This window comes from Cyprinodon variegatus, unplaced genomic scaffold (genome assembly GCF_000732505.1).
Source record: "Cyprinodon variegatus isolate N-32 unplaced genomic scaffold, C_variegatus-1.0 Scaffold156, whole genome shotgun sequence".
NCBI lineage: Eukaryota > Metazoa > Chordata > Actinopteri > Cyprinodontiformes > Cyprinodontidae > Cyprinodon > Cyprinodon variegatus.
Genome location: NW_015150609.1, coordinates 207,253 through 234,923, shown reverse-complemented (window position 1 = coordinate 234,923; position 27,671 = coordinate 207,253). Strand labels below are relative to the sequence as shown.

Genomic DNA, 27,671 nt, shown 5'->3' with positions numbered 1-27,671 from the left:
CAGTACTATAAAGGGCTGGTTATACCCCCACAGCAGTGTGTCGCAGTTAGCTTGTCGCAGGTATGACGCAGATATTTTTGATTTATGACTAATTTTGAGGTGTGGTCTGCGCTGTGTTATTCCACAGAGCAAAAGGGACAATCAGGAACTAGCTGTGGGTCTAGATACGGCCGAGGCGGTGAGTAAATAGAAAAACGCAAGTTTGTGAGACAATGGAGGGACATGAGGGCGAAAAAGAGCGGGGATCCAGGAGGGAAAAAGGTTGCCAGCGTTCTCGCACACCTCGCTCTTCTAGCTGGTCCAACTTTATGATTTGTTTTCCACAATGGTGTTCATACAAACAGAAGATAAAGTACCAAACAGGAAATAAGCATAGAGTAGAGCAGATGTAGATTTGACCAATCAGAGGCCTCCTGTCTGCGGACGCCTACAATTTTGAGGAATGGCAGCAGAGTGTCTGTGGAAGGGGCGGGGACACTGAGTATATTTAAGGGACCGTTGTACGGTCACACTCTACAAAAAATCTGTTTGGCATTGATGGAGAAAATTTGGCAAGTTTATGTGTCCAACATAAATCTACTCAACTCTGATGCTAAACCCACATGTGTTTTTCTCACAAATATTGCGTCATTTAAAGGTGAAAAAAACAGACTCTCCTGTTTATAATTACAAAGAAGCATTGTTTGAATGAAGAAATAAAATGACTGATCATAAATATCCTCAGTTTTTGAGGCCAGTCTATATATGGACAGGACATGGTTACAAGTGGCTGTGTGAAAGTGGTTTCAAATGAAGGCCCCAATTGAGGCTTTTTAGATTTTTAACCAAACGGCCTCAGAGGATTTGAGAACAACGACTGCGTGAAAACATTCAGGATTTATTGCCCACACCCTCCCTCTCGCTCCCTGGTGGTGACCTCAGCTTGCCACTTCAGCACTACAGAGAAACTGGAGGATGCAGTGAGCTAACTTATCTAATGACACAGGAATGCTGGCTGGCAGCTTCTATCCTCCAGAGCATTTTATTAGCTTAGGAAACCTCTCTCTTGCTCACCCCACTTTCTCTCCCCTCCTTCACCCTCGCCGTCATTTCCTCTCTTCAATGGTATAACCATCCCCGTCTCCCCCCCACCTCCCGTCTCCCACACACACAATTCACATTTCAGAACTCATTTTTCTCTTGCTGCCTCTGGCATAAAGCGCGAGGAGCATAAGGGATTTATATATGTTTACAGCAACCTGCTGACATTTGGCTGCATGTCTCTGCCTTGAAATCTATGGCTGCAAAACATGAGCACCTGGTCAAGGCTATAACAAACAGCAAATGTGTGTTTGTGTGTGTGTGTGTGAGAGAGTGCGGGGTACTGGAGAGGTCCTCGAGTTCGGATTTCTGTCACATTAAAAGAACCCAGGCCCATTTTCTAAAACGCCTTCGAGAGTCCGCCCCCTAAGCTCTTGAAACACTCAAACACAAAATGGCTCTGGCAGCTGGTCGAGGCAGGGATGTAAATCAAGGCAGAGCACATGAATGACTACCCTTTCATGATGTGCAGGATATAGCCTTCCCTTTGCTCTCCAGAGAGAGGGGGTTAGAAATGATACCACGAATTGTCGAGTCTTAATGATGTTAAATTAGCCCTTTAGATTTTATGCAGTCGTTTATGCAGCCGGGCACAATGGAGAAGAGCCACGAATGAGACTCAAATGTTTTTGTGTGATTTCTAATACATTTATCCTTGCCTGGAGTTAAAGGAGAGAATTAATACACCCAATTTGTTTGCAATCCTCTTAACAAAAAGAAAAACAGGCAATCTGTAAAAAACAATTGCATCTTATCTTACAATAACCAGTTATAAAATGTATACATTATGCCACCTTTATCTCTATTTTAAAGACGTAAAAATAAACATTTACTCTAGCATCCTGCATTTTCTAATTCCCCCCAAACATTGAGAACCTTTGAGTACCAATAATCTACCCCACTTTAAAACAATTATCCATATTCACTGTCATAATATGCAAATACAGCTTTTTGTTTGTGATTTACACCCTCCCCATATAAGGCTAGACAATATGGCCAAAGGTTATATAAACATTTTTCTTAATTTTAGTCGATAGGATTTAATTCTTATAACAATCTACAAAAATAAAAGCCTTAGAAAGACTGCTAAGAATGACTTCAGCCATATCCTGTTTAAACTTATGATAATCATTTTGCCACATTTATGAAATACTTCTGTCATAGCATTTTACAAAAATGTACTTTAAAAAGAAACCTGATAAAAGTAAACCTCACTCAGTAAAAAATGCTTTAGTGACAGAGTATAATGTATATTGGAATATCAGAAATGTGTCGAAAAGTCAATTATTGTATTTTTGTCCACCCCTAACTCCGAACTATACTTATACTTTTCCAATTGTACTGTCCGGCACTAAATACTGATTCCCTGAATTAAGCTTATGCCACTTTTTCATAGGCAACAATTCTGTCAGTTTGGATTCAGTCACTTTCAATTACAATGTAGTAGTATCTCAGTGAGGGCTGAAGCTTTAATAGCAAAGCAGTATTACAGTTTAGCCTAGTAAACTAGCCCCACCCTCCAGCGGCCAAAATCATTTTTACCTGCGAGTGGTCTAGCCTCGATCAATGCCCCAGACCCTAGAACTGGCAGACCAATCACAATGCAGGAATGTGTTTTGAATTTTTGGATTTAAAGCTGGGCGGGGTTTTGAGGGCGGGACGACTAAGCTGTGCGACGTTGGAGAAAGCACAACAAGGTAGATGGCAACAGCTATTGAACAGTTCTCGTTTGACTCAGCTTTGGAATCAGTTTTGGAAGGATTAGACTTGGGGTTTTTTGTTGAAACGTTAGCAGGAAGAGGCTCTATGCTAATTCATTTTTAAGGACATATTTGCCGTTTTAACTTCAGGCTCTTTGTTTACACTCCCCCACCAGCTTTCTGTCGCGCTTCCTACGTCACAGTCAGTTGCGCTCATTGGTCAGAGCGTTGGCCAATAGGCACAGATATGGGTTATTCTCATCAACAATCTTCAGATGTCTCATTCAATCGGGGCCACACTAAATTACACTTTTAATCTGGTTTATCAGGCTAATTATAATTGGCAGATAGCTGCCTGCTCTTGACAGATTTAAAGAAGAATGCCAAGGAAGGCTAATATATAACAAGGCAAAATCATTCGTCATCTTTACTGTCGACAGGCAGCAGCCATGTCCCGAATTCCTCGTTTTCCAGCCACTTTTGATGAAATTTGTTGAGTTTAATTTTCCCATTCTCTAGCTTTCTAATGATACCGCCCCCCCTAATCAACTGGTGACAGCGAGTCCTGTGAAGCTGCGTTTTAGTCGCGACTCTGAATAGTTTGAACCACAAGTGTGTGAAAATAGTCACATATCAGTACTGAATCCCTTTAAGTTGATAATAGCGGAAAAGAGGCACTGATCTCTGTGATACACAGATCAAATGTGGTATCAAGATTCTTGTATATCAAAGACAGAGCAGGAACACGGATAGCTTGGACATTGAGCTGCTAGCTAGAGAGATTTTCCCTCTGGTTAGTTTGCCTAAATGACAACAGTTTCATTAAGCGTCCAAACATCACCATCAAGGTTTTCCATCCAGTCTGAGCTGAACCTCCCTCTATCAGTGACTTTTTGCTGTGTTTTTCTGAGGATTTGTGTGCTGTGTTTGGCAGCGGGTTAAGGATCCCTGCCTTGCCTCGAGATAAATCTTCTCCACAAACTCATATTGCTTGTGCTTGCTGTTGGGTTTTCCAGAGGAATTTCCCTGTTTTTCCCTCGATATAATTCATTGCCTGTAAGTGAAGCATAGCTCGCAGTGTGGAGCTGCATGAAAGCAGCTGATAAGAGGGAGGGACGGTCGGTCTCATTGAGCACTTCAACTCTAAATGGGTGGCCGGTGAATTGGCCTTACTAATTGTGACTGGTTTTTTGAGAAAAAAAAGTTGACATTACTGAACATCTTTTAAAAGAAAACTACATTCAGATGGAATGACAGAATATTTATGAACTCATAAAAAAGGCAGCTGTACTTAGAGAGACGTTGCTTGCTTTGGTGCCAGGTGATCGCCTTTATTTTTTTCCCCCTTCTTCCTTGTGGACAGCTTCGGTTACCAAAGCCTGGAAGGAACTCTCTAATCTCAGACTTCTGAGTCATTTCACTTTTTAGCCTCTGGCCTTTTCTGAATGATAGTGCCGCTGCCTTAACACAATGTAGGGACAACTCAATTACATTCCACGATCATTTTTTCTTTTTCTTTTTTTTAAGAGCTCTGGATTTGTTTGTTTTTTGCAGATTACACACAATAAACAGGAAGAGTTCCCGACACTAACTTCCCTCTTTAGTTCAGCAGTTACACTAAATGACTGGAAAACAAACAGCCATTTAAATTATACTCACTGACTGAGTAAAACTAATCATTTTAACTGAGAATGCTTTTATTACAGTGATCATTCTCAAAACGGTACAACTGAACACATTTTCAGTGCTGCAGTGTAAATTAAATTACAACCTGCATCACAGTGCCGCAAAACTAAATGAGCAAAAATCGTATCATGGATGTAACATATGGAGATATAACATATGGAGATGTAACATATGGTAACATATTTTGACATTCTCAACATTACTGTTTTATGTACAGCATACTTAGTTGTATCAAAACAAGTACAGTTTTCCATTTCCTCTAGTGGGCACAAAATTATGCTAAGAAAATAAAAATGCCGTGTTAAGATTATATTTTTCCCATATTTTAAAGAGAGGATCCTTTGTCTCCCAAAAAATTTTTTAGGTGGTATGAAAATGTTGGCAGCCCTGGCTTCTAATAAAATAGTGTTTTTTGCTACCTGGATGGATTCTACCTCCTTTACATGGAAATATTTAGATCAATGGCAATCAGCTTATCCATCACATGATGCTGTGCATCTTTAGATAGAGACGCACCACAATCCATTGGCCTGAGGTCAAATAGAAAGTTTTCTTTTCATGGATTTTAATCCGTGATCTGCAAGTCAAATACTGTAAAATATATTTGTTTTTTCTTTATTCGGGAGGTCCATTTAAACTAAACACATTCAGTTATTTTTGGCCAACATATGCATCAACATCGATAAAATAAATTACATTTTTTTAAATTTATTTTATTTTCCATTCTTGCAGCACAAAGAAATGTGCATTTTCTATGAGGTGTCTCTAAATTATACAGTAAGATGAATTTGAATTGTTTTCTGTTTGAAGGCGACAAGAAAAATAGATTTCGCATTAAAAGTAAACACAGCGAACTAAATGGACAAAATGCCTCCTGCCATCTAAAACAAGTGTCTTTTGAAAACTACACTAAACAACTGCAGTCATTAGAGATGGGGGAAGTCGGTAAGATTCATATGAGGAGAGCTAAACTAGTTTGGTATCTTGTTTTTCTGAAGAAGCAATAATCTAAAACATTATAATCTTCTGGTTTTTAGTCGGCAAATTCATCAACAACTCAGCTACAGTTGGTTTTGGAGATGCATGAATAAAGCAGAGTTCTGATCAGGTGGAGGTGCAGCCATTCAGTTTTTTTTAACGCTACAATAGTAAGCACAATCCTAAAACGCTGCAATCTTAACACATCTTAAACAACTGCAGTTTTAGATGAAGGCTCTAAAGCTGTATCTGTTATAGATATATTTCTTTAACTACTTGCATTTGAAAGTGTAAACATACACAGATTTAAAAAAAGAATCAATTATGGGTGTTGGCAGTTTATTTCCTCATTAAAGGAGTTTAAGATGACTTGATGTGCATCTTAATTGTTTAATGTACACGTGTTTGTTTGAACCTTAATCTTGTTGACTCACTGGATTTGTATCAGGATTTAGTCTAGAAGGGGAAAAAGCAGCTGGGGTTCAAAGATCGGAAAATAAAACTTGCTCTGCGAAGCTGCATTACACTTGGGATTTGTTCTCTAGGGAAGGGTTTCAGCAGGGGGAGAGAAAAGGGACAGGCTGATATAAAGCAAACCCAGTTCCCTGCCCTCTGCCCTCCCCCCTTATTGTGTCAGGCTTAATAGGGTCACCCAGGACAACTGAATGAGGCCTGCATTAATGAGAGGAATTGGCCTGTAATTTTAACACTCATTTCCTTTCAGTGCTGTTGAACAACAAATGGCAGCTCTATTTGGGCTCTGAACTCCAACGCGTGAGATTACTTGGATGAGAGGATAATGAAAGGCGAAAAATTAAGTCAGGAGCAGCAAGTCTGCCATGTCCCGTTTTTAAACCTCCCCTCCTCCCCACTTAACGCATTTCATTAGGTTCCAGTGGGAGCAAAATATCAGGTCTTCTGCTGCTCAAATCTGTGAGGCCTGAGAGTTCACGGGCTGACCTCTGATCTCCTCCAGCTCAACAGGAATCTCCAGGGGTTAATGGCATTTTCACTGACTGACCTCTTCCAAATGCCTCAGTTATCTCTGAAAATGGCAAATCGTTCTCTGCAATAATTAGGTGCAACACTGGAGTGATATTAAATCAAAGGTTTCTATTAGTCTTTAAATACGCTGAAGACATCTTGGCATGCCTCAGAAACAACCGGAATGTGTCCACTTGTGTGAACGATTACCAGCGCATGCAATTATCACCTTTCAAAACAGGCTCAGAAACTAATGTGACAGATCAACTGTATATCCTGCTAAAGGGATTTGTTTTTCCTCAATTTCTTGCTCTCTGTACTGTGCCGAAGCTTTGCTTTTAAAGACTTGTGCGTAGATAAAAAGCAAAAGAGAACAATGAGAAAAATGGTGTCAGTATTCATCACTGGAGATAAAAGATAACTGGGTGCTGCCAAAAGCAATAACCGTAACCTTGACAAATGAAGCGTTTGAGCACCCAAGTGTCGAGCATGTTTTCATTTTACTGTGTTATTCTGCTCTGGCGGTGCATAAAGTGAAGTAGAGCTTGTCTGGTTATGTGAGTGTCAAAACACTAAGTCCTCAGGATGACCTTTAGCTTAAATGCTGGGCAGACAGCAATTTAGGACGAGCGGTATGAGTCACTTTCAGCACCGAATGTGGAAGCAATACATTGGAATGCAGTCCTGGCAGCAGTCTGTAAAAAACCCCAAAGGGGTTCAGTGCTCCAGTTTGAACACTCCTGGGTTAAGAGTTTGTGTGGTCCACCATTATAATCCTCCCTGATGCACTAGAGACTGAATGTGAATGAATGTGTTAGATTTCAGATTGGTGGTTCTTATAAAAACAAAGAAGATGAAGAAAACATGAAGAAAATCTAAAATATTTTGGCTGTAATCGTGATACACGATATATATCACAATATGTTTAAATCACCTTCAAAAACAACAGAGTCCATAAAATTGCACTGATTTACTCCTTCAAATTTTTGGTTTAAAATTGTATTATGTTTCACTTTATTTTAACCAGATCAAAGCTTTTTACTCATTCTGCCTCATTATGTCTTTGGGTGTCAGTATCAGACCTTTAACAAGATCCCAGCAACCAAACAGGAAACAAAGCAAAAACATGCAATACTAAATAAAATGCAAAATATAAAAGGGCTATTTGGTGTATAATAAAAACAAAAATGCGGAATGAAAAAAGAAATTGACCTAAAATTACAAAAACAAAAGTTCTATCCAAAAATTAGAGCCTTATTGGAGCATCTCCAAACTATTAGCACTGATCTTTACCTGCTGGGAATTTTAAAGCAGCACAAAAAGTTGTTAAATTGAAAATATTGCCAAGTTTGGAAAACACCTGCATAACCTCTGAAAATCACATCACAGGCATTAGAGCGTCTAAAAAAAAACCCATTTAAATAATGTAATAAATAGCGCCTGCGGTATCCCTCCATCTCTTAATTTTTCTCTCATTGATCGCTTCTTAAAACGACAACGCCAACGTCATCGGCTTCACAGCTGTTTTATTTAACATTTTAATCGATGTGCGGGGAGACGCTGACATGCAGGGTTTACAACATTCCTCATTTTGCAGCAGATTACTTTTTAGGTGGTGGAGTATATTTGTACTCCTACCTTTTGCAACAACGGTTTTTGGTCTTACAAATAAGCGCCTTTTGTTCGACGTCTTTGGCGTGAAATCCAAACCACTGCTGTATATTGCTCAGCTGAAACACCTGCTGTCGCCATATTTTGTTTGCCGGTTGCTGTAGTGTGCGTGCGTCACGCGCAGAAAATGACCCTGTTTGGAGGAGGGCTTTATGATGCATTCAAAGTGTGTGGGAAGAAATAAAACTCTCATTGAAATAGATGCAGACGATTTAATGTCGTCATGGGAATTTGTACTCAATGGCTGCGGGAAAACTCAACATACATTAAGTAAATTCAATATATCACCCACCCCTACTAGGACCTATACTACTAATAACACCATTACTGGTATTACTTCTACTACCCCTACTAGGTGTACCACTAGCACTGCTATTAGTACCACTTTTACCAAAATAATTACCACTGCTAGTACTACTACTACTATACTAATATGCTACTAATAAACTACAACTACTAATACCACCACATGTCAAAAGAAGCCCACTCAAATTTGCAATAACTCAAAGTGTCATTTTCCTATATTTTATCCATGCGTGTCTATAGATGTTTCCATTCAACTTAAATTTGCTGTTAGGTCACATGAACTCCCCCCTGAGACAATCAAGGTAATTCTTACTCAATTCTAGTAATACTATTCATATCTGAAAGACACAGTAATACCAGAGGCTTTCGTTCAGTTACATCTCAAGTATTCATACCCACAAGAGAAAAGTTGTCCTTCCTGACAAGACCACAAAAAGTACAGTGTGAACTTAGCCGTTTACATTCGTGAGCAAATCTATAATATGTGATATTGAAGAAATGAAGAGTCTTTGACTCTCATTTTATTTCATAAATTGCCATGCTATGATTATTTTCTGTTCATAAAGATGCACCGACTGCAATTAATGCAATTTATCTAAACACCTTCCCTTCCCAAAAAAGGACAGATTTTAGGCTCTGAGATGTATCTAAAAAATGCAACAGAGTTGCTGGATCTGTGTTGGGCCTGGTTGATGATTTTATTTGGATTAAAAAGCTGCAGTTGAAAAGTTCAGGCTGCCTTTTGGTTTATAAAAAGAGTAAGGTAACTGTCACTGACAGGATAACAGCCAGTGAGAAGGTCACTTCTCTTATACCACTGAGAGGAAGGAAACCGAGTATTAGCATGCTTTCCACATTGTCCCACACTATCAGCGGCATGCACCGCTCTATACCTCTAGAAAAAAAAGGAAGAAAAACAGTTTATTTAAAACAGAGCAGCACTTCCATGCATGAAATTACCAAATTATTGAATCGTTGACATTTCCCCCCAATATTTACACGCACATATTTCTTTAAATAATCGGTGCTTGAGCAGGGTGCAGTTGCTTCAAATGCCATGTGGGTGAATCTACAAGCTCTTGTTAAAACAATCCCTCTGGTGTTTTTCCTTAGAGGAGATGGTGCTGAGATTAAGAGACGGGTCTGCCAAAGGCACATTACTCAAGCTCTCCTTGACGTGTATAAGGAAAACATGATATCTTGTGACAACCACTGGCATAGCCTGCAACTCCTTCAGGCTTATGATTTATACTCTCAGACTGTTTAAGTGCTGGAAAGAGGCAGTTGTCAGCCAATAAGAATAGGAAGAAATGTTTCTTTTCTTTTTTTATGAGATTTGGGTTAATTCAGCAACCATCCAGCCAACATCACCTCTCAGACTAAATGTGTGACTAACAAAATAAGGCTCTCCCCCTCAGGAAAAATAATTTGTAACTATTATGTTTTTTTACTGTCATTTTAACTAGATTTTTTAGGTAAACAACCTTTTAGCTTGGAAATTTCCACTTTCTCTCTTGCAAAGTAAGTACTCGTAGGGGTAAATATTGGCTGAGAGTGTCTCCACAGAACATTGAAATTATCTGTGTGCAGAGAGAGGAAAGAGAGCATTTTACTACTTTTGCTGGATTCTTTAGCATCTGTGCCCAACTGTTAATAAAAATTGATCATCTGTAATTGACTATTAAATTCAACTGCCTGCTGTTCATTGGTACAGTCGACAGCTACAGGCCTCCGGACTACGCTCTCTCTAATTTCAAGGACAGTTCCTCTGGCAGCTTCCCGGAGAGCGGCCATGGCTCGTCTGTAAAAACAATCTGATGAGTCACCGATATGTGGTCGGCAGTAAAGCATAGCTAGTAGCTAAAATAGAGACTTAAACATGAATTCCTTTATTCAACACTGGGCTACTCGAGATTAAGGAAGTATAGAAAGGGGAAATTAAAAATCCTTCACCATATCATTAGGGGTATGATGATTTATGTAACTCATGAATCAAACTATGACCAATACTCTTTCGAGTTCAGATGTTAATACTTGGAGGGAACTGTGAAGCTGTCCAGACCTATAGATATTTTGGTGTAATTGAGCGGACTACATACTCAGATTATGTAGTGATGACATAGAGACCCACTTCATAACAGCAGACTCTGTTGTACTTGGCCAAAAAAACCAAAAACACAATAGTACATTTTATATTATTACTATTGCCCTAATTTTATATCTGTCATGCTTTACTGAAATATATTTATATAACTGTAAGCTTAAGACATTTAGAGAGGAGGAAAGGTGCAGCAAGTGTTTAAACAGTGCTGATAGGTCTCTATTATGAGAAATCAAGAACTTCTGTCTCAATGAGAATACATATATTAAAGTTTAACAATACGAATAAATCATAAACATCATATGCTAGTTTTGGGAGAATCTTAAGCCATACATTGCTTTAGCCATGCCATCGATTGTACTTTTTAATTTTTAGGTCAATATTATGGGCACCAGTTGGGCAAGTAAGGGTATTGGAATTCCACAAACCATGTAGATAAAGATTTATTTTAAGAAAACAGTGAAAAAATTAATTCAAAATTATGTACTAGAAATAGTGTTGGTTGATGAGGCTACAGTTTTTGATTTTGTCAAATGAGTAAGGGATCCACAATTTACCTAGCCTGATAAACCAGACTATATGTGAGATTAAATGTGTAATTTAGTCTGGCACCGATGAATGAGACATCAGAAGATTGTTGATTAGAACAACCCGTTGTTTTTCAAACCATGTCTGTGCCTATTGGCCAACGCTCTGACCAATGAGTGCAAATGACTGTGACGTAGGAAGCGCGACAGAAAGCTGGTGGCGGAGTGTAAACAAACAGCCTGTCGGTAAGACGAAGAATATGTCCTTCTTAAAAATGAATGAGCATAAAGCTTCTTCCTGCTCATGTTTTAGCAAAAACCTCAAATCTAATCCTTCCAGAACTGATTCCAAAGCTGAGTCAAATGAGAACTGTTCAACAGTTGTTGCTATCTTCCTTGTTTTGCTTTCTCCAGCATCGCGCATCTCAAAACCCCACCCACTTTGCATGCAAAAATTCAAAACACATCTCTGCATTGTGATTGGCCCATCAGTTCTAGGGCCTGGGGCATTGATCGAGGCTAGACCAATCGCAGGCGAAAATGATTTTGGCCCCTGGTAGCCGGGGCTAGTTTACTAGGCTACAATTTACCGACTGCTACAAAAAAAGTCTTTAACGAGTGTAATCCAAAAGTCTAGTTTTCTTAAACACATATTTTACTCCATTAATCTCAAGTCAGGACTATTTCTATGGTTTGTTTCGCAGAGCAGAAAGTACCATTTGAATATAAGCAGGTTCTGTGTAGTGACACTAACTTAAGAGAAATTGCTGCTCGGTTATTGTTTGTTGTCAGAGTCTGAGAGAAAGTAGAGGGCAAGGCTGTGGATGGCAACACAAATCACTGAGTAAATGCAGGCTTATGCTCGACACATCTATGCTGTAATGAGACACACTTGAAATAGGCCAGTGACCTTTGCAGCATATATACTCTGTGCAGCTTTTTCTCCACTGCAGCTAATATTCTGCTAGACTCTAAGGGACAATGTAGGGCACAGAAAGCAAGCTTACAACACCACACTACATGTATAAATAGAAAATACAGTTGTTTAACATTTTAATGCCTCCTAGTGTCAGTCAAGTGTGACAATTTCTTTACAAGTGTTCAAAACAAAATGTTGGTTAAGTAGGCATTTATGGGCCAAATCACTAGATGTCTGCCATGTGTTATATTTGTGAACCCCCATCAGATGAGCTCTAGCTGGTCCATCATCTTTTACAACACATATCTCTCCAACTGGTGTTGCGTTTGAGGCACTGCTCAGGAATAAACTATTGGAAAAGCATGAAAGGAAAGAAAATGTGCCACACTGAAACAAGCTGAGTAGAGATGAGTGGGAATGAGCCATATGTTTTATATTTATATTGGATCCGTTTTTTTCCACCTCACTCTAGGTATTTTAATTGTTAAAACAAAAAGGGGTGGTTATTTTTTTTTATTTTATTATAATTTTCTACAAAGAAATTACAGTTTCAAATACTTCAAACTGTGTTTTAATCATATGTGACAGGCCTTGGTAAGACTATCAACAAGGCTACTTGGTGTTGTTTATATTTATTTACATATTCTGGAAGAGCTGAGTCTAAGCAAATTATGTAAAGTTTCTGAAAATAAAAAAATCTGAATATCTGAGATTTAAATGTTGGCCCTCTGTATGGTAAATTAAGGAGAAATCAGCCTTCAAACTTTTCTTAGATCAAGCATGGAGCCAGCATTGCACTAACAAAGGCTTGGCATTTGAATAACTTTGTATAGCTCTCTGCAACACCTCCCCCAGCAGTCCTTGTCAACAGAGGAATCATGTCCACAAACTGCACTATTTCTCTATGTTAAGGCAATCTAAAGTACTGCAACGCAATATTTGTGTTACATCTGCACACTGACCAAACATTTTTTCAGTTGTCCAAAAAATTGTAAAAGATTACAAACATGCACAAACAAACTTATTGAAAAACTTAAAAATTTGACATTTGAAAATCTGGTAAATGTCAGTCAGTTTATAGGATCCTTGCCTTTATTTTCTACCGTGATGCAGCACATAAGCACAACTGGAACTGCCTTTTATCCAGTCCTATCTGCATAAGTAGTCATGTGCTTATCTAAAACAGGCAGATTATTGGCCAACGTACAATTCAAAAGCCTGTGCCTTGCCAAACAAAGCTGCTATATAAACTAGCTAAGGATCTGCCCCTTCCCAGATATGCAGAAATGGCCGGGTGAGATCTTACAGCAAAAACTGGCCAAGCAATTCGTTTCTTTTTTCATGCTACACCCAAATCGTCTTTAGTCTGGTTTTTAAGCCCCTCCTTTTTCTTTAAATCTTTTATCTACGTTGGAGGAAATGTTCATATTTCCCCTTAATATGTAGATGATCAGAGACATTTAAGTGATCCACCTGCAGCCACGGAAAGAGGGCTAGGCACCAGCACAGGGATGATGTGTTCTACTGGGTAGAGAAAAAAAAAGAAAACTCAGACCATCAGTCCTTTCAGCCATTTGGGAATCCTAGACAGCACTAAATGAGAAAGATTTCACTTCTTTGTCTTATACATTCACATCTCCTCTGCCTAAAAGCAAAGCAGTTTCTAACTGCCATGATAAAACTATAGCCTCAGATGCTGCAGTGATGGCTGCTGTATAAATAATCCATGAGACAAACATTTATCACAAATAGCTTTTATTATTTATCTATTGGGGAGCATAATAAGCTGTGGGACCTGCTTTGGGAATAGCCTGCTGTGAACTGAGGAGAGGGGTTGTGTGTGCGTGGATGTGTGTTGGGGGTGTAAACGCCACACTGCCACTGGCATGTAGCTGCAATGTTGGGCTAAAGGGGCCCCCTCTGTGTTCCCTTTGCCCTGGAGCAGGAGCCAAGGCGTTCTGGGCTGTATTTCAAGACCAATAAATTGTTCCTGCATCTCAGAGATGGCATTTGGAGGTATCAGCGTGCTAAGCCTGGGAGGGGACGACCCCGTCGCCCCGCCGACAACCCTGGGAGCTGCCACTGCCTCGTCTGCTCTGAGGGGATTTGTTTCAGTGCTGGGCCTTAAAATACCATAGCTGTGACCCCCCCTCCACCCAACCTCCCTTAGACTCTATGCTTCATTTGCCTCCAGACTGACAGGAGACAGAGACTCTCTCCTATGTGAGACCTTTATCTGCTCTCTTACACGGATCCATATAAATCTATCTTTAAATCATTTTAAAGGGTATGTGGGTTATTTTGTCCAAACAGCAACTCATGATGCATTTTGGCTTCTATTAAATCACTACCCTTATGCAAGTGTGCTAAAAAGCTCAAATTACACTGGGGGAAGAAGAAAAACAAAACCTTCATCCTCATCAAGCAAAAATGTTGTCAGCTCTGACCAGAGGTCCAGCTTCTTTGATCGCCTTTTATTATGTGCTGCTTGCTTCCTCCTCGTCTGCTTCCTTCTCTGGCATTGAGCGAGTCGGGTGAGGCACGGACAATTACTGGGAGTTTGTTGTTCATTTACTCCCACTAGGCCAAAAGGCGGAGGTGATGAAGCAGCTGTTGGTTGGCATGTTGAATGATACACACACACACACAAACGCCTAATGTCCTTGCCTATGAAAGGATGTGGAAAACTTTTTAACTTCACCTCTAATCACAATGCCTCTGCTTTGTCTGTGAGGATTGGGTGTGATCCCAGTTCTTTGAGTAGATTTGCCTGAGTTGGTTCTAATTTGTTGAAGGAACAGCAGCTGTATGGGAGTATGATGCAAATGGCGACTAGGTCGATTTCATTTCAGAGCTACTCAGCGGATTTTCAGGAGGTGGTACTATAGAAAATGATGCAGAGAGAAAATACAGCGCATATCTTTGAGTTGTTTAACGTAGTGTGAAAAAAGCAGTACAATAGAAGTCATTGAGAATAGCCTGACTGCAGATACCAGAACATATATCTGTGAACGCGGATTATACGGCTATGATAATCAATTGCTTGGTTAAATGTTTAAGATGAAACACTGGATTTTCTTGCAAACAACAGCTAACATTTTTACAGCATATTCACAGCAGTTCCCAAGCAAAACATCTTTTAGATTTTTCATGGTGAGTGAATTAGAAACAAAGCTGCATATTATCATTAAAAGGTTGGTTTGAGAATAATACTTTTATTTACCTGGGAATAAGGCTAAATTGTTGATACTTTGATGGAAACCATAAAGTCTCTTAAGATAAAAACTAATTATTTGGTTATAGAAAAAAAAATTATATCCGGGTTTTAAACCCGTTTCTGTTTTTTGTTTTGTTTTTGCTTTGTACCTCGGCTCTGTATGTGTTCATCTATTCAAATATACCAGGACTGAAAGGACATTTATGTCAACAAACTGCTGAATAAATATAAACAACCTTCAAAATCTTCCAAAATATCGATATGTGGCAATGATACATAAAAAAATTACTTGTTTTATTTCTGTTAGCTAGATCACTCGTGTCCAGAGAGCTTTCCATAAAGTTGTAAACAAAACATGAGTAAAAATCTTAGCTGTTTAGCACAGATTTCAACCCTTTGATGCCACCATATAAAACTATATTCTCATTTCATGAACAGATATTACACTCTCTATTATTTAGATGTTGCATTGGGTGCTTTTAACGGTTAACCTGATCATTGGGATCAAACACATACATTAATGTATCTCTAAGTAACAGGTTGAGTTATTAGAGAAACATTGTAGCCGATATTTAAAATGAGCAGCACAGAAATAAGAAAAACCACAGTTGTTTTGAAGTGCTGTGTCAGTTATTTTTCATAAACCGGCAGTTTTATAGATTAAAAGAACCTTTAAGTTCATAACCTATTATATCCATTTGACTATAAAGAATTAAAAATCTGACACGCATTGATTAACAACATAAATATGAATTGATTTGTTTCAAAGCACAAAAAGCAAGTGGTGCTGTAGGCCTATAAATAACCCCAAGTCTTTTATAAGCATATTTTACCTGCGGTTTTAATGCAACTAAAACATTTATTTCAATAGTGGCGCAAGGACTGATCATCTATAAATTCAATGTAACCCATCAGTTTCTCCCGGCTAACATATTAATTTGTCTATGACACAAATCCTCCCTAGTAATAAACTGAATACATTTGCTTTTTTAACAAACTTACACAACATAATTATCCAACCCATTCCAACAATAGAGCCACTATTATATATCAACATAAAAAAATAGAAAATAAATTTAATGTTTTACCACATGTAATCCTTCCTATCAAGTTCTCTAACGTTAATTTTTAAAGTATAAAACCCTGACAGGAATAAATTCTGTCTGCCTGACAAGTCTTTTTCCTCTTAGATAAAAAAAAAAGGATCTTCAAAGTGAGTGCACTTGTAATCTTACCCGAGTGGTCTCTAAAGCTCTGACAGCCATAACAACCTGTGTGCTACACCTGCAGAGTGCCCTCCCCCCACCTCCCTGCACCCCCACCTCACCACTTTAAAAACCACTCTAAAAGCATCCACCTTCGTCCTCCCCACTGAGTCAGACAGGACAGAATCAGAGGAAAACACAGCTTCACCAGACCAAACCACTACCTCTTTCAGCCAAAATACCAGCTTGAGAGAGAGAGAGAGAGAGAGAGAGAGAGAGAGAGAGAGAGAGAGAGTGCAGGCGAAGGACAGGCTTGGTAGTGGGAAAGGGAAGGGGGTAGGGCAAAGGGGGGGCTCAATCACTCTGTGGGAGGCAGAGAATGAGGGAGAACGGCATAGTACTGGTGTTGGCTCAGAGCCATGTTTGTGTCACTAACAGAAGTGGCCTTGTCTTCCCCAACTCAGCCCTCCTCCCCCACGCCATGCACCAACTCTCTCCTGCTTTGCCTGGATACAGAGTCAAGGGGTGACCGGCTGGATGCTTGGTAACAGAAGAGAGGAGAAAAGGAGGGAATCAAACACGGCTCAGAGCGGGAGCAAAAATCAAAAAGAAGGATAGAAGAGGAAAAGCCCCTCAATGGCAGGGACTGTTTTTGGGAATGTTGATGAGGCAAAGAGCTTTTTTTTTTCATCCTTTTTTGGATCCTCAAAGTGAACCAACAGACAGCAACTGTGGATGTGTGGGCGATTTGTACTCAGCATGCCCGCAGAGCGGCTGAGCGCCAGCTGCTTTGAAGATTCATTATTTGCATTATTTCACATGCACAACAGGAAGGGAAAAAAATGTTGAGCCGGGTTTCTCAGATCCAACAGAACCTGATAATGATACTGATACATCTTAAAATTAAATAAGCTCAATGTGGTTTCAATCAAAGGCTGGGAAAGAGAGTGAATAAGATTTCACTCAGATTGCACCGCAGGAGATGAGCCAACTCTATTCCCAACTGGCAGGATTGCAAGAAGAAACAAAAAAAAAAAAAACAAATAAAAAAGCACACACACACACAAACACAGCTTTGTTATAGAGGCATGATGTTTTCTAGTAGATATCTCTGTGCAACAAACTCATCTACACACTCGCTGGCAGGAAAAACAAATCAAGGCCACCTAAGAACTTGTTGCCAACTTCTGCCAGGCAGTATAATGCAGTATGTGCTGTTAAAGCACAAACTGGCACCACCACCATTTCCAGATTTCAAAAGGAAACATATAAACAGTAATGACATAAACCTTTAAAAAGAAATTCTTTGATATATTACATAACAGCCACCATGTACACTTAGGACAGAAGTTTGCATACAATTATCTTTGGCTTGACCATTTTAATTCCCTGCCTTTATTGACGAATGTCTTAGAATAATCTACACATTCATGATTAAGGCTATGTTACAAATTCTAAGGTATTTCTGACGTGTTTTCAATCATGCAGATTAAATTAAATTAGGATGATCAAAAGCCTACAGATCTAGCTAAAACATTGGTGTCTCTTAAATCAGAGAAAAACTGTTTCTCATTAAGATGGATGTTAAGGCTGTTTACCAAGATGGGCATTTGTGCTCTAAAATCAACATGCATCAACATTTACAGCAGCCCTTACAAATAGGCATAATGTCCACGAGGTATTTGGCATATTCTGGTACAGTAAAGGTGAAGCTTTTATCTGTACGAGCATGGTGGTGGTGGTGTTTTAATGTGGAGCTGTTAAATGCAGAATCATTATCGGTTCATTATGCAAATTCAAAGGTAAAGTTTTTCTTTCGCATGCATGGCCTGCCATTTTCCCAAGGTCAAAAATTAGCTTGCATCTTTTTAAGAAAGTTTAGTCTACTGGCTCTATTGGTCAGCTCATTAGTGAGATTGGAGTCGAATTCCCTGGTGTATTTTTGATGACTTGCTGTGTGCTCTTAAGGCTAATTTATGCTTCTGACGCATAGCCTCTGCAACCGTCAAATCTGTCTCTGTGCAAAAAAAACCAACACGACTACGTGTCGGACGCTCGCAAACCTGAAGACAAAAAGCAGCAGTGGTTGGTCCTTGATTTTTAAACACCGAGGAACAACTACATTGGACAATTATGACGAAAGGTTAATCTGTCTTTTTGTCAACTATGTTAACAGAACCTGTTCCTCTTCGATAGCAACTCTAGATCCATCTATGTGACCGTGATATCTTGCAGATGCGCTATTGTTGTTTTGGGGAAAAACACGGCGCCGCCTGAGAAGTTCTCGTGACCATCTGCCAAAGTTCTTGAGAGTACTCGAATAGGCTCCCCCTTGCGCTTTGGTGGGAAACTGCAGTGTATCCCTAGAAGTTCCAGACCGATGGTGCAGAAGCATACCAGCAAAAAACAGGACCCAAGCAACATTTGATGTTTGCGGTTGCAGAAGTGTAATCTGCCTCTCATTCACCAAGCTACTTTGTGGAGTCTGCTGCTACGGCTTGCATTAGCAAAATAAAAGTTTCTAGAGATGAATCACAAATGACCACAATTGCACCTCAAACCTCATCAGACTCCAAACATGAGTAAGAAGATTTTATTTTTGCCTTCTGCTGTGAAGAAGGACAAACTGGAGTCTGAATATGACGAGAGTAAGTTTTAGGGGATATTTCTAATAAGTGGCTAAATGTTTTCTTTGACAGACAAGGTAAAAAAAATAAATAAAATCCATCATAAACTACTTTTTATTTAAAAAAATATAATTAAACCTCAAAAGCTTTTATCTCCATTCATTTTAATAAATATCCAACGAGAACAAACAGAACAGAGAATCCACATCAACAAAATGAATATGTACATTTTCCTCTGGAGTGCCACAAACTCTGGCTGTGGTCTCAGGAACAACATATCGTCTTAATGATAAAGTTAAACAATTGACCTAAAACGACATCACACCTCTAAGTAAATAAACTGTATTCACAGCTAAAGACAGGGATTGCTAAGGCCTTTTGCAGTTGCTCTTTGTTCATTCTGATCCTCCATCTGGATTGAAATAATTTGTGGAAGGATGCTAACATTAGCCCACCTTGCTATCACCACAATTCCAACTATCAGGGGCTCACCTGCAGGCAGTCCGTAACATATGCAGGTTATGCAGCTTTTCCTACCCATTGTGTAAGAGACAGAGAAATTATGGTAAAGATGGCCATGACACACTTCCTATATAGCAAATGCTACATCCTCATGTGTTAAAGGTAGAGCAAATGAAGAGGCATAGATAAACACAAGCCAAACTACAGTGTGTGAGGAAAAAAAAATGGGACTAAGCGGGCTCCTTTTAATTCCTTTTTTTACAGCTATAAATAATTAAAACATTTATTTAAAATCTATTTTAGAAGGATTGTAAAGGTAAAATACCAGGTTATGACCCTCTTCCCTTATCACCAGGGTGGCCAAACATGCAGAGAACTTTAGTTATGCTGCTTTAAAGCTTTCCTCCACTTTCTCTCTACTTAAACTCTACTCAAAAATTTGACGATTGGTCGAACTATGGATAGAATTGGGTCCACGAGGAGGACAACAATTCAAACCACACATCATACCAGCTTTTTAAATAAACAGCTTCTAGTCGCTTTTTTCTTAAAGTCTACTATAGTGAAAATTAAAAACCTAGGTACCATACTTACAGGGCAGTTCAACACCACTCGATAACTGAGCTCTGCTGTTATACTGAGTCTAGTCTAATTGCTCAAGTGCTTTGTTAAAGAACCCAGTTAGGTTCATCCCCCAACATTTCACAACTTTGCTTTTGAGCAAAAAGGGAAAAAAATAGCAGAACTAATGTGTTTCACAAGGAAGAGATTTTCTGAGTATTATGTTAAACCACTTCTCTTACCGTCTTCAGTTTCTTGCCACACAATGCCTTCAAGGTTCACGCTGGTGCCAGGCTCGCACGGCCCCAAGCACTCGGGTTCTGTCGCCAGGGCCACGTCGGACGTGTTCACCGCCACAGAGCGCGTGCGCACCATTATCTGCTCACATGGCGAGGCGATTTCGCTGTTGCCGACCGCAGCCAGAAGGTGGAGGGGAGGAGGAGCTGGCGTGGAGACGGGAGATTCCATCTGTGGAGAAGGACGAGGAGGTTTGAGACAGGAGAAAGGAAGACGTGACACACTTTAGAACGTTCTTTATGATCCCATACAGAGCTGATGCTGAGTATTATCCCACAAAGAAAGGAAAAGAACAGAAATTCTGCTGTTTCTTTAAGCCTTTATAAGAGATCCTCTACAGAAAAAAAAACTAAGTGGTTCATTGTACCACTGTGTCTTTCCTTCCTTTCTCCCCAACCTCAGAGGTGATTAGCAGACAGAGAATGAAGGAACTGCCTCAACCACCTCTGTGGAAGGACAGAATTAGAAATGCAGGGTCGGGGCAAACATCCCCCCCACCCCCAAGCTTTCCTCCCTCACACACAGCAGAGCTAGATCCATGACACCAAATCATCTCACACGCTGATCGCTCATTAATTCTCTCTATTAAAAAGCTAGTTGTGGTAAGGGAGTAGGCCTCTGAGGGTCAGTAATTGATTTCACCTGCTCTGACACGCTGTGACAGCAACGAGACGACAGCGGGTCCGGGTGGAAAAGGAAAATGAAAAGGACAGCGTGGCAGGGACACTACGAGAGCAGCCAAACTATAAGCAGGAAAAGCTTGGGGACAAAAAACTAAACAAAACAGACACAGAGAATAACACCGATGATCATTTTAGGACTGCTTTGCCACCACTCTGGGTTCTCTTTATTCAAGGCAGTCAATAATAAAGCGCTCCAAATAATTAGCAGTGAGCTGCAGGAGGAATGCCAGGCTCCAGCCAGCAACGAGCATTTATTAATTGGGCATAAACCACTCAGTGCTCCAGAATATGCTGCCAACGCTGAATCCAATTACGCTTAGATGACAAAACAACAACTGACACAGTAGATTATCAGCCGGCAAAGCCTTTAAATTAATGTTTGCAGAGTGCTTAGGGAACCAAAAACTTAAAGCACTTGCTCCTGAATATGAAGTTTGATACCTTTAGGCAAGTCAGGGAGGACAGAACTTTCGACACAGAAACAGACAGATTGACACCAACTTCATTCGGTGGGTTTTACTGATTGTTTACTGGATGAACAGGCACCAACTGTACATCTGGGATTCTCTGATGTTTCTGATCCACTGTCAACTACACTGTTTGCTTAGAAGCAGAAACTCGAGTAACTATACAAGTTTCTGCTTCATTTATTTTTTGGTAGAAAGTGTCATGATCCTCGCTTAGGAAAAAAACACAGATTATACAAATATTCTGTGTGGATTGCATTAGTTATACCATAATACGTCTAAATCCACGATGACCAGGATAGCTTGGAAACCAAACATTGATTGTTGATTTAATTTAATACTAGCTCATAAGGTTTGTTGCTTCATAGCTTTCTGATGTGTGTACGGATGGTTCATTTTTACTGGAGCTCAAAAGGAAGAACAAGTGCTGATGAAGTCTGTTCTGGGAATTTGCTGGCTTCAGTGAGGGAGAGAAGTCAGCCACAAAGGGCTAAAAACAAAATGGCCCACCAAGCCTTCATTTTTCTCAGTCTTCCTCAGTTTACCTGCTACAGCACAGCTGATTTACATTGATAGTTGATTAACTATCAGGGTTTTGCTGAACTGCAATCATGGGAATCAGCTGTGCTAAAGAAGGGAAACCTCTAAAACCTGCAGGACAGCGGCCCTTGAGGACAGACTTTGGGGATGCCTGATTTAGAGTGACAGCATAAAGCAGGGATGAGCAATCCCAGTTCCTGGGTGCCGGTATCCTGCAACTTTTAGATCGACCCCTGGTCCAACACACCTAATCAAATGGGTGGGATACCTCCTCAGTATGCAGCCAGTTCCTCCAGAGTCGTTTTAATCACCTAATTATTTGATTCAGCTGTGTTGAACCAAAGGCACATCTAAAAGTTGCAGGATACCGGCCCTCAGGAACTGGAAATGGCCACACCCACTGCATAAAGTAGAAGATAAAAGCAGACTAAGCTTTCTTTAAGTCAATCAAAATATTCAGCTGATGCTCTGAGCATTAGCTGCTGGTTGATTTGTCCTTTCATTATATTTGTGTCTTTGTAGTTTGGCTCCTTATATTGCGATTCCAAAATCATGACAGTGAATCGGTTCATAACCTTTAAGTTAATAAACATTTTATAACACAGTCTACTTTAACAAATGAGAATCCATTAAATTATAGATACCAAAGAGAGGTTACTTAGAGGTACTTTGGTCGGTCATACTGGGTCATACTTCACATGGGACTAAGAATATTAAGAAGTTAGAATGATGTTGAATGTAAAGTTTAAAATAAGGTACCCTTGAAAAAAAAAAATTATATTTAGATTAAAGCATTTTTAGGACCATCAATATCACAAAATTAATTGCCTGGTAAAAAGAAAGATAAACATGGCTGTGATGGCCAAACTTATGGCCACACCTTAGAAGTCTGTACTGCACATGCACCTTTATTAATCCAAAGACATACTTTAGTTTGCAATATGGCTTTATTCTTAGTTCAAATACATGTGTTCTATTTGTAAAGGTGCACATTTAGTTCACTGTACTTGTACGCATTCATTCATATTTCTTTGTGTGTTTTTGTCACTAATCTGTCTCCTACCTTCCATGGTGTCTAGGAGTTTGGCCAAACAAAAGATGGCAGCCAGGGCTCAGATCTGCTAAATGCAGGAGGGGAAACTGGACTTTTCCATCAGCTGCTGCTAGAAGGGGGGAATTAGAATTTTCCTTATTTTTCTAATTTTTGCATTTTCACTTAGGATTTGTTTTGCGGTTGGTGTGTTTTCATTTTTTTAAGATGTAGATTAGTTTATTGCCAAACCTAACTGTACTGCTGTGTTTTGTAATTTGTGCTTGTTTGGTTAGTTTAAATTACCGCAAATCTGTTAATGGTCTATCAGCTAGTATATATATATACCCTTGTGTGTCATTTCTTTGTTAAGTTAGTTATGTTTGTTTATGCAGTCAGTTAGTTTATAGAGTTAAATTTTCTCTTTTCTGTTGACCTCTTTAATGACTTGAACCCATGTATATTTTGCAAGTTTCTTTTTTGGGGGGTTAAAAATAAAAACCCAATTTTGTATTAATCCCTGTGACTCCTCATGCTTTTTACCTCGGTCCCTCACAATGGCTCACAGCAATGATAAAATGCATAAAATAGAAACAGGAAGGGACAAAATGGTTTTACCAAGGTGAAAATGGGATCACAAATTATTTAAGAGTTTAACCGAACCCCTGCCTCAGTTGAATCAGACAAAAATTTAAGGACGCGGTTGATTTTGCTTTTTCAGTTTTAAACTAAAGGAATCAAATTAGATTTTGTCATTATCATTAGAAACGTTCCCTGCAGCCTTGGTTAAAACCTCAGTAATTTAAACTTGTGATTTCTACTTTTTTGTGTGCTTTGAATTAGCTGTATTAAAAATAAAGAAATCCGATTAAAACACATAACAGCAAAGTGCTTTAGATTTATGAATAATTAACTATAAAACAGTTTTCAGTTTGATTGTCTCAGCAGCCCCTACATAGGAAAAACTATAATCGAACTGACCAGCTCCATTCTGAACCCAAAAGTCTGGATCACAGTCTAGACCAATATCTCAAGAATCGGGAAATAATCACATATAGGATAACCTTTCTCACCTTCTGTACCTTTTTAATCAGGTTATATATGCTTTTTTTATGGTTGTTATCCCCCTTTAACAATATGATAGGGAACAAATTAAGGGTTTGTGACCAAGGGTTTGCAAAATATGCATTTTCAGTGAGTTGGTTGAATAAAAGCAAAACTGTCAATAGAGCGATGGATGCGTAAATCCGTCACATTGCATTAACCAATCTGGGACTGGATATGATTCAGAAGTAGGTGGAACAAGGGCCGGGCAATTAATTGCATTTGCAGTATAATCACAATGTAGAGAAATGTAATTTACAAATCACAGAAACACTTAATTTTAAATCACAATACGTTTAACAAGAGCAATACTCTAAATTTCTCCCTCTAGCCCTTTAGGTGGCGGTAATATGAATAAAGTGGGCATTCTGTTGCACAAAAGAGCACAGAGGGTTGCAGCTAGCACCTAGATCAACGCTTTATAGTCGAAGTAAGAACTTTTTTGTGCAAATGTTACAGTAAAGTCCTGCAACACTGGATTCTGGACAAGCAGGCTTTCAAGGTCATAAAAATCCTGAAACCCTGTAAATCATTGACACGCTTGTGTTTGGTGCAAAGAAAAATCGCAATAAAGTCGCAATATTGGTAAAGAATAACTGCAATTTTGATTTTTGGACAAACCATTCAGCCCTAGCGTGAACCAGAGTAGCTGAGATAAAACTTTTATCCCTCAAAAGCTCAATTTTTGTCCTAATTTTATTACATTTCCCCTAATTATTTCCATTAATGTTGCACTAAATTTTACTGTATAATCTTAAAACGGTCTCTTTGAAATGCTCAACTTCTAATAAAATTCTAATCATAATGTCAATGTATTCAAGTCGTAGAATTTTCCTAACAAACTCACAGACAACATTTGAATAGGATTCATTAACTCGACACAAATGGAAGGTAACAACGCTATTTACACGGAGAGTCGACATGAGAGTGAAAAGAAGGATTTCCATCCTTTGGGTTGGAGGGTATACACAAACAGCAAAGTGCTCAACGTTTGGCTTGAGGTTTTGAAAAACCACAAGCAACTGAACTACAGAGCTCATAAGATTATAAGGCTTCACCCAACGCTCCAGTCTATGCCAAATTCCAAGATTTCTTCCCCTCCTTGCAACACTTGACAGACGGATTTTCTAAACCACAATGCCTGACTGTCACGCAATCTCTCTCTAAACTGAATCCCCGTGCCAACCCCCCTCGAGAAAGCCACACTGGGAAAAATAATGTTTAACACACTGGGCCTGGAGCTGTGTGTAACCAGTGCTCTGACTGAAGGGGAATTCTGCCTGGATTTCACACAATAACCCCAACAGCAGTAAACGGAAACATACTTAGCCATAACTGGGCACAGTAGTCTTAACTTTAACTTTCATTACACACAAAACAAAGTGTCACTATGAGACACATGTAATCGTACTCGTATGGCTGATAAAAACACAGAAGGCTGAAAGATATCTCTTCTGGTAACAACCGTCTGTTTATAGCAAGATTCCCAACAAACAAATTCAAAGAAATGCAAAAGAGAGCAACCATCTCATGAATTTGGTGACATATAGTATGTTATACAACAAGGGAGGACTAATTTAAAGGCTCCCAGCTGGCTCGCTCTTCAAGCAATAAAAACTCTGCTCTGCTCTGGATGATTGATGAAAATGTTTAAATCTTTCATCTTTGAGACAAACGCCCAGAAATGGCACATAAATGAAGACACAAATATATTGAATTAAACACCAGAAAGAAACAGACGAGGAGCAAATTGTATGCAGTTTTACTGATCAGAGGTAATTTGGAACATTTGTATTAATATACTCCAAGACATTTTGAAGTTTGGAGAGTTCGTTTTGCGGGTTAATCACCATCACTTCTCACTTCTCTAAATAGGCAACGGCCCATGTGACTTCTAACACTGAAAAAGTCACATCAGGGAAAAAATATCAAATCATAACAATCCTATAGCTTAAAGAGCTCATAGGAGGCCTCCACGAAACTGTGAGACATGATAGATTTCAAATTAACTCTAATCTAATCCTGTCATGTATGTGGCATAGTTCCTGGTTCTCAAATAGCTATGAGTCACTGTAAACAACAGAGCATAGACTGAAATTATTTCAACACAAAAACCTCATGGATGTATAATAACTGGTTTAAGTGTTCAAAAGAAGCAGCCGCGGCTCACAGAAATCATGGCTGGATGTCTGTGATTCTATACCAAGGTTTCTTAACCCTGCAATCGTATCTTAATGGTGTTTTCTTTGAATTAGCATCTATGATCAAATAAACACTAAAAGAAGCTTTTCGTCTTCAATCCTAATCCAGATTTCTCTGCTCAGTTTGCCTTGATGCAATTTGAAGTCATTTCCTCACATCAAATCGTCTGAACTGGTTGAAAACCTTTGGAACCAAAAACCATTAAAATAAATCGTTTAAATTTGCTACAGTTTATCATTGAGTCAAAAAGGTAATTCTGATCATAAAATCTATTACAACTCAAATATCCTCGTTTGTTTTAATGTATTAGAGGATATATTTATCTAAACGTGTCTGTTGGCATACTTGTGTTGATTAATAAAGTGTTTACTGGTGCAAAATCACCATCTGCAGTTCAATTCCCCCCCCCCCTGAAAACTGAATATATACAATGAAAAAGTTAAGTTCATGTACGATTGGACCAATCAAAAAAAAAAAAAGAAAAAAGAAACTTGAACTTTCTTGATCTCACACTGGAGAAATTAACCCATCTCCTTTTGGGAGCAGTGGGCTGCCATTGTGCGGCGCTTGGGGAGCAATGTGGGTTTAAGGGTCATGTTCAGGGACCCAGAGTGGAGGCTGTGGGGATCGAACCAGGTACTTGCAACGTTCTCAGAGCACAACCGTACTGCTCTAACCACTAGGCCAACACATCCCCACAAATCAGGATTTTCTGCTTGTGATTCCCATCAGTTATTTTATAGAAGGCATTTACCAACAATAAATCCAACATTACATGTTGGATTTATTGGAGACTAAGTCACACTATCAGTGTGACTTAGTCTCAATTATCTTACCGCAGACATTCAGGGCATCCCAACATCGGCTGTGCTCTATAGTGACTAGGGATGGGGATCGAAACCCGGTTCTATCAAGGACCCGGTTCCACTTTTTTCAAAACCCGAAAATCAATAACGTTTGGGCTTATCGATACCACTATCGAGTCTGGTTGTTTTTTTTTTTTCTCCCGGAGTTCCTGTAACATAATTGTGTGTCCCTCAAGTCGTGTCGCAGCATTTAAATCTAATCAATCCAAATCACTGCAGCATGTCAACCAATGTTTTGGAATGAAATTGTAAGCAAACAGATATTAAAAGTAAAACAAGTGAAGTCTAGCAGTTAACTTTGCTCGCGACTCGAGGATGGCTGAACGGAAAAGACTCCTCCTCCTCTTGCTGCTGCCGCCGCACCACAGTCGGGCCCGTCTTCATCATCCACTCAGAGTATCACTGTGCACGCAAAGCTTGTCCGGTCAGTTAAAAATAGTAATTGTGAAATCCGTGGT

The 27,671-nt window shown here is 39.3% G+C and overlaps 1 protein-coding gene across 2 annotated transcripts in view; it reads right to left on the bottom strand.

Moving 5' to 3' along the window:
- znf609 (zinc finger protein 609) overlaps positions 1 to 27,671 on the bottom strand; it is a 104,862-nt gene that overhangs the window by 12,125 nt on the left and 65,066 nt on the right. For both annotated transcript variants that reach the window (XM_015377578.1, XM_015377579.1), the window contains one exon: positions 20,267 to 20,492. In XM_015377578.1, coding sequence (XP_015233064.1) covers positions 20,267 to 20,492 — 226 coding nt within the window. The remainder of the gene's footprint in view (positions 1 to 20,266; positions 20,493 to 27,671) is intronic.